We start from the raw sequence: 12151 nt of genomic DNA on the forward strand, positions 1-12151 counted from the left end.
TACCACTGTCAGCCCAGTTCTCTCCTGGAAATGCCAAATCACTAAGTCTATGACAAAATATTCTGCTGGGAAATCTGTTTTCAAACACTGTCAGTTGCCAGATATTGAAGGACAAAGTTCCTAGTGTCACCTCTTGAAATAATTCTGTTATGCATAATCAATCTACTACTTAGTAAAGAACAAATTTGATTCTGAATCTTCCACTGTCTAGGTGTGTTCTAACTACTGGGCTGTACTGTCAAGGTCTTGCTCACCCTTCCCTCTTCCCAGTTCGATTTGTATATGTACATGCATGTGTATATGCAAATGTATATGTATATGTATTTTCTGGGTAGGAACTATCATGAGGCCAGGAAAAGTCAAGCAGCTAGTGACCCAACAGTTATTGGAAGTATGATGGATAGGAAGGTGCCAGATGCCCTTCTGAACACTGGAAAGAAACAAGACACACAAGATCCTTCACAAAGGGCAGACTCAGGACATCGTCATGGAAGCAGAGATAATATGCCTCAATCCAAGGGGTAGGATGAAGAAGAAGCCTTTTTCAAGGACTTATTTGCAGGATTTTGTAGGATTTGGGTTTCTACTGGAAGACTCTATTCACTGTACACTGGATACAAACCCATCCAGGACAGGGGATGTAAGCATATCCCTTTTTTCAGAAGCTTCCCCTAGAATACCACACAGGTCAAGTGCTGGAGCTTGTCAGGAACAAGCAAGGTGCAAACTGCCTGAACCACCTATACTGCCTCCATTCACTTGCTGGTCTTTAATCCACCTCAGCCACCCTCCTAGCAATTGCAATAGTGCAGGAATCTCAGTCCACTCAGAACCAGCTACAAAGATACAGCAGGGAAAGGTTATTGTTAGAGCTCCTTGCATACCAGACACAGACTAAACGCTCCCCTCATGTTCTTGCACCTTGAGACCCCTCTCCCTGTGCTCTGTGGTCCAAGCCACAGGCTGCTGCAGAGGTCTCTGACCTCTTTCAGCCTCCTGGAGCTGCTGCAACATCAAGCCCACAGATTTTCTCTAACCGATCCTGCAATACAGTTTGCAAAAGCATGACGAAGTTGTGACCTTGGGTTGCACTGCCCTCAAGGGGCAGGATCTGAGCAAGAATATAATGAAGGAGAAGAAGGTGAATAGTCAGCATGTATTTATCAAGGGTAAATCATGCCTGACCAGTTAGATTGCCTTCTATAGTAAATCATGCCTGACCAGGTAGATTGCCTTCTATAATAAAGTAACTAGATTTGTGCATGAGGGAAAAGCAATGGAAGTCATTTATCTTGACTTTAGCAAGGCTTTCAACATCCCACAGTATCCTGGTATCCAGTTAGGGACATTGTGATCTGGATGGCTGGACAGCGTGATAGCAAGTGGAGTACTGCAGGGGTATATCCTGGGACTTGTCCTGTTTAACATCTTTATCAATGATCTGAAGGATGTGATAGACTGCACTCCTGTCAAGTTTACAGATGAAACTGAACTTGGGGGACCAGTCCATACATTCCAGGGCAGGGGCAGGGCCACCATTCAGAGGGACCTAGACAGACTGGAGGAATAGGATGGCAGGAACTTTATGAAATGCAACAAAGGACAAATGCAAAATCCTGCACCCGGGAAGGAAGAGTCCATTGCAATGATACAGACTGACTATTGACTGGCTGAGTAGCAGCTCTGCTGGATGGGACCTGGGGGTTCTTATAGACAGCAAGCTGAACATGATCCTGCAGTGTACCTTGGCAGCAAAGAAGGCTGAGAGCAATCTGGGCTATCCTTTCCAAAGACGAGGATCTTGACATTGTGATTTCTGACAGATGTTTGTCTGACTAGTTCTTAAAGACTTCCAGAGACAGTAACTCCATATCCACCCTAACAACCTTACTATGAAAGTTGCTACTGATATTCACTTAATTCTCCCCTCTGTAAGTCCCTGGTTTCTTGTCTTACTGTCTATGAATGGAGAGAACAGATTATTCCTTTCCTCTTGACAGTTCTCTTATCTATCTGAACACTATTTTCTTACCTCAGCCTTCAGTCTCCCAGTTCTTTCAATCTTTTCTCAGAGGTTCACAGTTTCTGCATCTCATGTGATGATTCCAATTTCTCACGGAAGACTGAAAAAATGTGTTTTTATCGTCTCATTCTTTGGCACTTACCTGATCCCATACTGAGTGCCTGGGTGCCCATGGACTAGATACAGCAGTGTACAGCTATATCTGCTGACTTCTCTCTAATTCACTTTTCTAATGGTTATGGAAGAAACTTGCACCAGAACCAAAGAAGGAAGCTGTGCTTCTTTAGGTTCCATTCCAAGGTGCCTGTCACTCCACAAAGACACTAAACATGTTTGCCTGTTTCAGGTTGTGCATGCAAAAAAAATCAAATAACAGAAATATAAGATCAAGGTAATTTTCAATAATTTTCATGCTATTTATTTTGTAATATTTCTGCACTGGCTATTCTATTCATGATAGAATGTGTAAAAATAATTTCAAATAAACAGTCTTCTTTCTGGAGATATCTGTTATGTCTTTGTGCCCTGTTGCTTATAGTCAGATTGCGTCACACAACTTCTGAAAAAGTTACTCATTTTATCAATTTCAATTGCCATAGAAAACGTAGGCATCAGATCCTGTTCTCCAGAAATGTTCTCTGCCTACATAAATTGCTAACAGTATACACCAGAAATACTGAAGTCCTGCAAATATGCACACATTCTCCTCCCATCAGGTTACAAAGGCATGGCAGAATTGGGCAATACAAACCCAGCTTTCTGGTTCTTTCACTTGTTACAAAGCCTACTTCATGTTTTGATCTTACATACACAAAGGATCATTGCAGAGACCATAGGCAAATTCTACTATGGGACACAGAATTCCAGACAGAAAGTATCAAATTGGCAAGAAGTTCCTAGTTACATGCACAACACAGGCCAGCAGCAGAGATGGCAGTTACCACTCCTTACTTCAGGAATAAAGGTACAGAAAGTCTCTGAGTAGGCTGTGAGATTGTACAGGAGTCAATAACAACAGGAGAGGATCAAGACGAGCACTTTTTGAAATGTATTAGTTTTTGGAAAGCCTGTTTAAATTCTTCATTAAAAGCTGTGTAAATGACTGGATTGATCAGTGAGTTTAAGTAACCTAACCATGTAAAAAAGTCCAGTAGGATAGGATGAAACCAACAAGCATCCTGACAGATTGGCAGGACAAGAGAAATGACAAAAAATGGCAACCAGCAGAAAATGAAAGCTCCCAGAATAACGCCTAGAGTTTTGGTGGCTTTCCTTTCTCTTGCAGCAGAAATTCTTTTTCTTTCCAGGATGCTATCTGCAAGTTTTATTTTAACATGGTTGATAAATATTGGAGATCCACCTGAATGAGAATGCCCTTCATGCAGACTAGAGTTAATGGAGCAGAGAGAAGACCCAGTAGAGCCAGTAATCAGGTGTGCAGTAGTAAATCGTTTTCCATATAATGAAGGTGGTTTCAGAATCCTAGATCGAGCTGCTACATAAATTCTACCATACAATATTACAAGGAGCACAGTTGGGATATAGAAAGCTCCACAGGTGGAGTAAATTGTGTAGGGAATCTGATCTGTATTCACAGTGCACTTCGCAATTTCTTCATGAGCTTTCCCTTGCCTCCAGAAAAGTGGTGGCACAGAAATACTAATAGAGATCATCCAGACCACAGCTATCATGAGTGCTGCTCGGCCAGTAGTCCGGCGTTTGGCATATTCCAAAGCATCTGTGATAGCCCAGTATCTGTCCAGGGCAATAACACAGAGGTGTAAGATTGACGCTGTGCAGCACGTGATGTCAGATGATAACCAGATATCACACAACACTTGGCCAAAGGCCCATGTGTGAGTGACAGTGTAAGCAATACTGATGGGCATCACTAGGACAGAGACTAAAAGATCAGTCACTGCCAAGGAACCAATGAGGTAATTTGCAGGTGTGTGGAGCTTTCTAGTCAGAAAAATTGTAATAATGACAAAAACGTTTGCAAGGATCGTTGCCAAAGTTATAACAGACAGAAGGGCTGATAGTGAAATCTTCAGCCCTAATAGTGTCCTTTCATCCAAATCCAGTGGTCTTTCAGTGAAATTTAATGACTTATTTGCTGAGCTCTGGAGAGAGAGCTCTGCTGAATGGTTATACTGAGTCATTCTCTGCTCTAATTTCACTTCCCAATGTAATCTTCCCACAACAATAAAGAAGGATGTTCACGTTTTGCTGAAGCAGAACTTTTTGTATTAGAGTTCAACACTAAAGAAATACTAACTCCTTGCAAAAAAGAGCTTGAACAGTACATGAGGTACTCTCCAAAGCTAGTATTTCCATCGCATCTTATTTGAGGCCATTGTTAAAAAACAAAATGTTAACATAATCATCCAAACGTGATCCTGGCATATGACAATACAGAAGGTAGTGTAAGTGGTGGGAATGTAGGTATTTTTTATTTTTATCGTACAATTTCTAATGTACCTGAAGAGAAACTCATTCCTTATTATCTTCTCCTCACACCTCCTTTTTGTACTGATCTTCCGCAAAGTTCCATAAATCAGTACTGAAGAGTGAGAGACCAAAACAGAAACGCCTGGGCATGTAATCGATGCCCCAACCTTTGGGACAAAGCTATCCTCAGGATTATTTTCTCTTCCACTCTAGTAGCTCAATGTCACATTTTTGTTATTTGAGGGACTCTACTAATAGAGTACCCAAGATATAATACAATACTGTCTGGATTCCTACTGTAAACATAATTTCTGCCAGATTTAAAGTCAAGGCCTTCTTTGTGAACAGTGCAGAGCTTTGTTTTCATTTATTCATCCAGACCATTCTGACTTTCTCTTCAATGCACAAATGCTGGAATCCAGTCTTCAAATGCTGGAATCAAGTTTTGGTTACCAGAATTCAATGCTCTGGTGCTGAAGATCACAGAATGTTCCAAATACTGAGATGTTCTTGATTATGCAAACAGTGAATGATTGTAATGACTTGTGGAGTGGTGATTCCCTCAAAAGAGGAAGGATATGGCTGGTTACTGGTTAATGGGATCTGGAGAAAGAAAGCGAGTGTGTTAGTCTAGAATGATGATACAAGTAATGTGGAAGTTGAGCTATCAGTTTTAGATCAGTGTTTCACAGCACTATACAAACCACAATCATTCTATATGTTTCTTTAGACTCACTTAATATAACCTGAAATTCTTATAAACCTGAATAGAACATTCTAAGAAAGATTACCTTGAAATCTTAAGTCAGATCTACACCCAAGTAACAGAACATCACTTACATAATGCAAACCCATTCTTTCATGAAAGAGACTCAGAATATGGATTTTGAATGAGCTTGAAGTATGCTCTGAGGGCTAAAAAGAGAGAGGTTGAACTTCTCCAAGATCATGGTTGCCCAGGCAGGCCTTCTCCAACCATCACAGAGAAACACCTCTTACGATCGTAAGTGGTGTAGCTTCACCGCATCTGATGTGTTATCCTTGTTTTGAAGACACAAAGAAGAATCATTCCTATCCATTTTCTTCAGGCAACCATGCATTTTATAGATCTCTCCCATATTGTTACTTCTTGTCCATTCAGTTGTTTAATATCTGGAAGACAGTCCATACTTCTGATCATTCCTGTTGCCCTGATATTACCCTTTTGGTAATATCAGCATTTTTTTTTTATTTGCTCACTTTTTGCATCTATCTGTACTGAATTCCTTCTCTCATTTTTCTACCTAGTCACAAGGCTCTCTGCAAGTCTGCCCAGTCATTCACTATCTTTACTACCCCAAAGAGCTTTGTCTCATCAGCAGATATCATCACTTTACTATTCATATATTTTCCAGATCACTTAATATGTTGGATAGCCTGGGTCTTCTTAACTTTCTTTAAGAGTGTCTGGCAAAGGGCCTTGTCAAAAGTAAATTACATCAGTTGGACTTCACCCAATCCATATACTCATCAGTTTTTCCTAATAACTTCAACAGACTTGTGAGGCATAACTTACCTTTACAAAAGCCATTTTGACTGTTTCTCAAGACATCATATTTACTATGCGCACAGTAATACTGATGTTTATTATAGTTTCTACAAACTGGCCAAGTACAGACATATAGTTTATGAATAAGTAGTGCCCAGATCTCCTTGGAATTATTTTTACAAGTTGGCATAACATTAGCTGTCCTGCAGTTGCCAAGTACAGAGGGGGTTGTAAGCAGAGATAGAACACTCCAGTTGATACCTTTTTTCTATCAATCTTGAGTTTCATCAGATCTCTTTGTCAGTGCACCATCTCATAATGAAGATTTGTTACTGCTCATTTTGCCCAGAAATAAAGGTTCCACTTACCTGCTTTCTACTCAGTTAGGAAAAATTCCTAAAGAGACAAATGATTTTCCTGTAGAAAGAACAGAAAAAGAAAATAATTAGTTTTCTTAAACTAGACAAATTTAGGAAGAATAACATTAAAGATCATATAGTCATTAAATCAAACTTAATAAAGTCAAATGCAAAATCAGATTCAGTTGTATATTAAGGAAAAAAAGAACATTTACAAGATACACACTCTCAAAATACTTTGATTCCAAAGTGATGAAGAGATCTTTCAACATATTCAGCTGAAAACAATCTGCCAATAGGATGTGTTGCCTAGACAAGACTTATATGATACCCAGAGCATAAAAGAGGCATACTGAGTAGCAACTGAATGTGTTATCACCTCTAGATAATATTACTGTTTTCATTATTTGCAATTTATGGTCCATACAGTTGTAGGCCCTCAACTGCATTCATAAAGTTACCTCTGCAGTGCTGAAGGCATCAGCCCATGTACTATCTCTGCCCCCACCAGGCACAGCTCAGTAAGTTTTCATCCACACTTCTCAAGACCAAACTCCTCTCAGATGGGTTGGCTGCAATAGCACTGTCCTTGGCCCATCTCTTCCTGGGCTCCACCTGGTGCCCTTCGCCATAGGCTGTGGCTGCTTTTTCTGTTCAGTGCCTGAAATGGATTAAAGGTGATGTCACAGCCTACCACTGTAAGATTTTCACAGCACATCATGTACAATCACACAATGCATAGCTCAGGGCAAACTGTGTTGGATGCTTGCAGGCAAGGCTAGCTACAACAGCATTCAGAAACAGTATAGAGCAGACGAAACCAGACTTATCTTGTTTTATTTATCCACACTACTATCTCCAGCATGGCATGCAGGTTTGGCCTTGGAAGAAACTAGTCCATCTACACTAAGGGAGAATAGGGGCAAACTAACAGCAAGCAGATGATGAAGAAGTAAGATGCAGAGTGACCCTGGAGTGACGCTATTTGACAGTGACAACACAACATCAGCAAGCAGCACAGGCATGACAGCCTCCTCTATAGCCAGTGGAGCACTCCCAAAGGCAGGGCCTCCTGAAATCCAAAGCACCCTCTGCAACAGCCCATCTCTCCTTAACTTTAGACATGGTCTGGGTTGACTATGTTCCTAAGTTATATACCAAAAGTACTTAAAGTTGAATAGGGGCAGGCCCTTTAGCTCAGCTCCTGTTTTTATGCATTCGGTGGTTCCGAGGAAATTCCAGGAGGCTAAGAAAGTTGTAATAGTGCCTTGATATTCTGGAGAGATTGGAAGGACCTAATCTTTTTAGTTTATCAATAATAAGAACCGATATCTTCACCATAAGAAAAAATATTTAACTGGAGAGTAAATTTAAGACAGTGCAATATTATTTAACTTAGCAGACAAAGAGAAAGCACAGTTCAGGGTCTGGAAGATGAAGCTAGGCACCGATTCAATGTGAAAAGAGATCACATTTTGATCAGGAGGCGATTCCTTGTTCAGAGTCCGTACTTAAAACCAGGTACTTTTGAAAAGACTTCAGCTTCAGTTACTAGGCTTTGTAATAAAAGCAACAGAGCAAGACAGAAGCAGTAGGTTATGCTCTTTAGCCTCGTTAAGTCAGAGATGATACTAAGTAGCCCGAAGCGTGACAAGGTAGAAAGATTGTTGCATAAGGTTAATTGGCACCAAAATATAATTGTGAAACAGTGCCATCCTGTGGACACTGAACACATATAACTGTGACCGTGTCAGATAGAACAAGATGCCCTGAATGTTTCAAAGAAGATACTCAATTCAGAGTGTACAAGCAGTCATGACATATTCCCACCCTTTCTGGGAAAGAGATTGCCCTTCTGAAGAATAGGAGGATTTTTGCAGATAGCAATTTTATGAGGCAGCTGACAACAGCTTCTGGCAGTGCTCTGATGAAAAGACAACGCTTTGGTGTACCCATGAAAATCTGCATTTGATTGAAGTGAACAATATATACAATAAATAAAATAAACATGGTGAAATGAAAATATTTCAGCAGATAGAATGGGGGAGAAGGGAATGAGATAAAACATCTTTTAACAATTTGAACAATGCTTTCTTTAATTTCATACTGTGTAATAATCAGTTTACACTGTAAAACAGTACACTCCCTTAGATTGAGGACTGAGATTGAAATAAGGTGTCTCCCCAAAATGATATTTTGGTAGTGCCATCACACATACTGCTTGTATCGACAGAAAACAAAGCATTTAAGCTTACACACACTGAACAGATCTCAGTCCATATTCTGCATGGCAGTACTGGTGGAATGGGATCAGATGTCCATTCAGTTTACTGGGAATGTCCTGGGTGGGTCTCAGAGGCTTCATTTTGAATTGCCAGAAATAATTCTCTACTTTATAGCTGGGTAGCAACCAAGAGAATTGCGAATGAATGGCTAAGAACAGAGTTAAATTTCATGAAACTACTGATAATCTCATTGCTGTCAAATCCTTTTGTAACTGATTCAAATTTTTCATTTAAACATTGAATCCTCTATGTTTCCTAAATAAACCAGACTTATTCTATTATGCTTCAGCATCTTGACCCATGAAAAAGACTATCTCTGTGTGAGCTGACAAACACCAGATGGCACTCCTAAGAAGAATTATACTTTTGAAAGATACGTTTCACAGGAGAACTCAAAAAGAGGAAGAAATTTTTGAATAATTTATTGCATATTTTGAAGAGTTGACTCAAGCATAAAGCATAGAGTATCTGTAGAGTCCCAGTTTGTGACTAGAACCCAAACTGTAGAGAAGACCTGTTAAAACATCACGACATAAATCAGAAGATATAGGTCAGTCCATAGATGAAAACCTTTCAGAATGCAGATTCCAGGAGGAAAAGAAGGCAATGCCACAATACGTTCACCAAAAAAAGAGCTACTGAAAATGCAGAAGCTGTGTAAAAGTCAAGACTTGTAGAAGTCTGTAAAATGGAATGTAATTAAGTTTGCATGCATCAGTATGAAGGACTACACATGGTCTGGAAGTAAACATAATCCTGTTTTCTGGTTTTGGATTAAGCTGCCCAGAATACATACAGGAAGGAATAACATTTCACAAAAACCTACAGACAAAACAGAATAAATTTGAAAATAAATAAAACACATAGGCACTCTGCACCATAAAGTAGGATTAGGCAGCAGTCTGCACTAAAAAGACTACCACATTGCCATCACAATAAAGAAGAAAAGCAATTGGGGGGAGATAATTATAATGAGAGCCTGATTATTTGCTGTATATTATGGACAAGCTAACATGCCATTTGAACTCAGAGGTAACACTTGAAAAAGCAAGCAGGGCAATGTTGAATATAGATATATAAAGTATATGATAGGAAACGATTTCAACAGTGGACATAGGAGCTCAACTAAGAGTAAAACACTTTTCTTCACGAGCAGTGAATTTTATCACAGCAGGAATGCAGTTTAACAAGGGACATCTAGCAAAAGTAGCCCTATTGCCCTGAGAAAAGCTGTTCCTGAGAGAGCAGTGAGTGCAATTGCTCATTTGTTTTCCACTCAAGCAAGGAGCCCAAGCTGGAAGTCACAGATTGTGGCAGAAAAGCCAAAAGCACTTGCAGGAAGTGGCAACCCTGAAGGTCACAGTAAAGTTACTCAGCACTTAAAGCTGAGTCTCTCCTTGCTCCTCGGATCTCACCCATTGACTTATGCAGCAGAGGGACGTTTCATACATCTCCAGTTTGATTCCCTCCACGATCTCATATTCCAGCCAGGGAAGACTGAACAAAGTTCAAGTTTCTAGAGTACTAGACCACTTTAACTGGTAGGAGGAAAAAGAAACTCCCCATGGTCACCCACGTACATCTACAGGTCTACCCACACCTTGGTGCATTTGAGGAGTGGTTTCCACTTACTGATTGCACCCTAACATTTTCCACAAGACCTTCATTCCTTTTTATGTAAGTACCTATGTTAGCAGAATAAAAGATCAAATATCCTTCAGATGCTGAGATGAATCAATAGAAGCATGAACCTGTATCTGAATTTCTCATGCTTTTAGGGAGTAGCATTACTGGCTAGGCCATGACTGAAGATGTTTTTCAGATGTCAGGTATATTTTGCATCAACGCTAAGTGATTTTTTAATAGATTAACATATTTCAAGAAACAGCTCTTGCACTCCAGTCATAGTTTCTTTGCATCTTCCTGACCCATCTTTGCTGTGACATGCATTCATCAGCATTTCTGAGTTCAGTGCACTTACTCAGTTGCCCAGCCAATATTGTGAAATTACAAAGCTTGCATACCATAAGTATAGATTAGCTGTTGACCAATAACATTGTAGTGTGTTAACCATAATATAATGAAATGTAAGTTTTTAAAGTTTTTCCTTAGGATTTTTTTTCTTTGCATTATTATATTGTCTAAATTGATGTATTATTTCCATTTGCTATAGATAGAACATTTTCTATGGGTCACAAAGTTAATAATATGAGTGTCATTTTCAAAATTTCCTCTCTTTGTCCTCTACCTCAATGACATATCAGAAGTAAATAATAAAGTTAAAGTAAGATTCATCTCAGTTTCCTTTGATATCTAAAATTTAGAGCTGGTCACCCTAGGCAGGCAACAGGTTGCATAAATTGACTTTTTCAGCCTGAGTGTCTGTCTTTATTGTCTATAAAGGGAGCTGGTACAAAAGAGTTCGTATTTCTAAAGAAAAAGCTTGGAAAGTACAGAAGGCACTTCATATATTCACTGTAACATGGTGCATGCAGCACAGCTGTGTCTGTACTGCTTGCACTGTTGCGGATATTCTGAAGTAAAACAGGTGTATTTATTTTCTCTCACTGATACAGAGAGCTGTACTCTCTATATACTAAATTGCCTACAAAACATTTCCCATTCGTAACTAAGCAAGCACATTTAAATTCTGTTTAGGAAGCAAATACTGGCAATGCTTAACCTCGTTCTCTTCCCTCCTCCCCCCATTTCTATTTTTGCTCATCTTTCAAAAAAGTGTCGCTATTCTGCATCTCTCGCCTACATACACAGCCAACGTGTACTATCCAACCCATTTCTTATTGCCAACTTACAACTGCTGTTACATCTTATAACTGAATTTTATTTATCAAAGAGAAAAGTAAGGATTTAGTGAGCAATGACGCTGTTAAATGATGAAGTACAGAATTCTCTATAATATGTTGCCAATAATTTCTTAGAAGGAGCAAAAATAGCATTTAGTTCTAGCATTAGCTATACTCTCTCAGTCTTAAGGTCTATAATGTCAAATTTGCACAATGCAAAATCCCCAATAATTTATTTTCTTTCTCATGTTTCCTCTTCCATTATTATTCAATGTCACATATTAAATAGAATTGTAAGGGCTGATGGAACACAGTATGACGTGAGATTAAGCACATCAGATGAGATTCATACCACTGAACTGTACATATCACAGATGTGTAGTGTGCAGTTATCTACAAGGCAGTGAATCACTTGACCTAAGTAATCTGATATGAGAAAAGAGCGCATCATTACTTGTAAGGTGAAGAATATCCCTCCCCTCCCCTAATTTAGACAATTAGCTCAAATGTAGGTGACTGACTCATTTGAGCAAATAAATATACCTATGAAGCCCAGCACACCCTCATACAGAGATGACGTTACATAAACCCATGTCAAGAGGTAATGTAGGGTCAAGTCTTCCCTCCATCATGCTGGGAGGTTCATCAAAGGTCTGTCAGATTTATCCCTGTACAGCACAGGCATGGAGTGAATCTGGGCC

General features: G+C 39.5%; 1 protein-coding gene across 1 annotated transcript; it reads right to left on the reverse strand.

Moving 5' to 3' along the window:
• Positions 1–3048: 3048 nt before the first annotated feature.
• HTR1D (5-hydroxytryptamine receptor 1D) lies at positions 3049–4185 on the reverse strand. The gene has a single exon (XM_062594156.1). The coding sequence runs from the start codon at positions 4183–4185 to the stop codon at positions 3049–3051; it is 1137 nt and encodes a 378-aa protein (XP_062450140.1).
• Positions 4186–12151: the final 7966 nt, after the last annotated feature.

The sequence above is a fragment of the Rhea pennata genome, chromosome 23 (genome assembly GCF_028389875.1).
Source record: "Rhea pennata isolate bPtePen1 chromosome 23, bPtePen1.pri, whole genome shotgun sequence".
NCBI classification, from domain to species: domain Eukaryota; kingdom Metazoa; phylum Chordata; class Aves; order Rheiformes; family Rheidae; genus Rhea; species Rhea pennata.

What these genes read in the sequence shown, in the direction of transcription:
- HTR1D (XM_062594156.1), bottom strand. Translation starts at nt 4,185, where the DNA reads ATGACTCAGTATAACCATTCAGCAGAGCTCTCTCTCCAGAGCTCAGCA.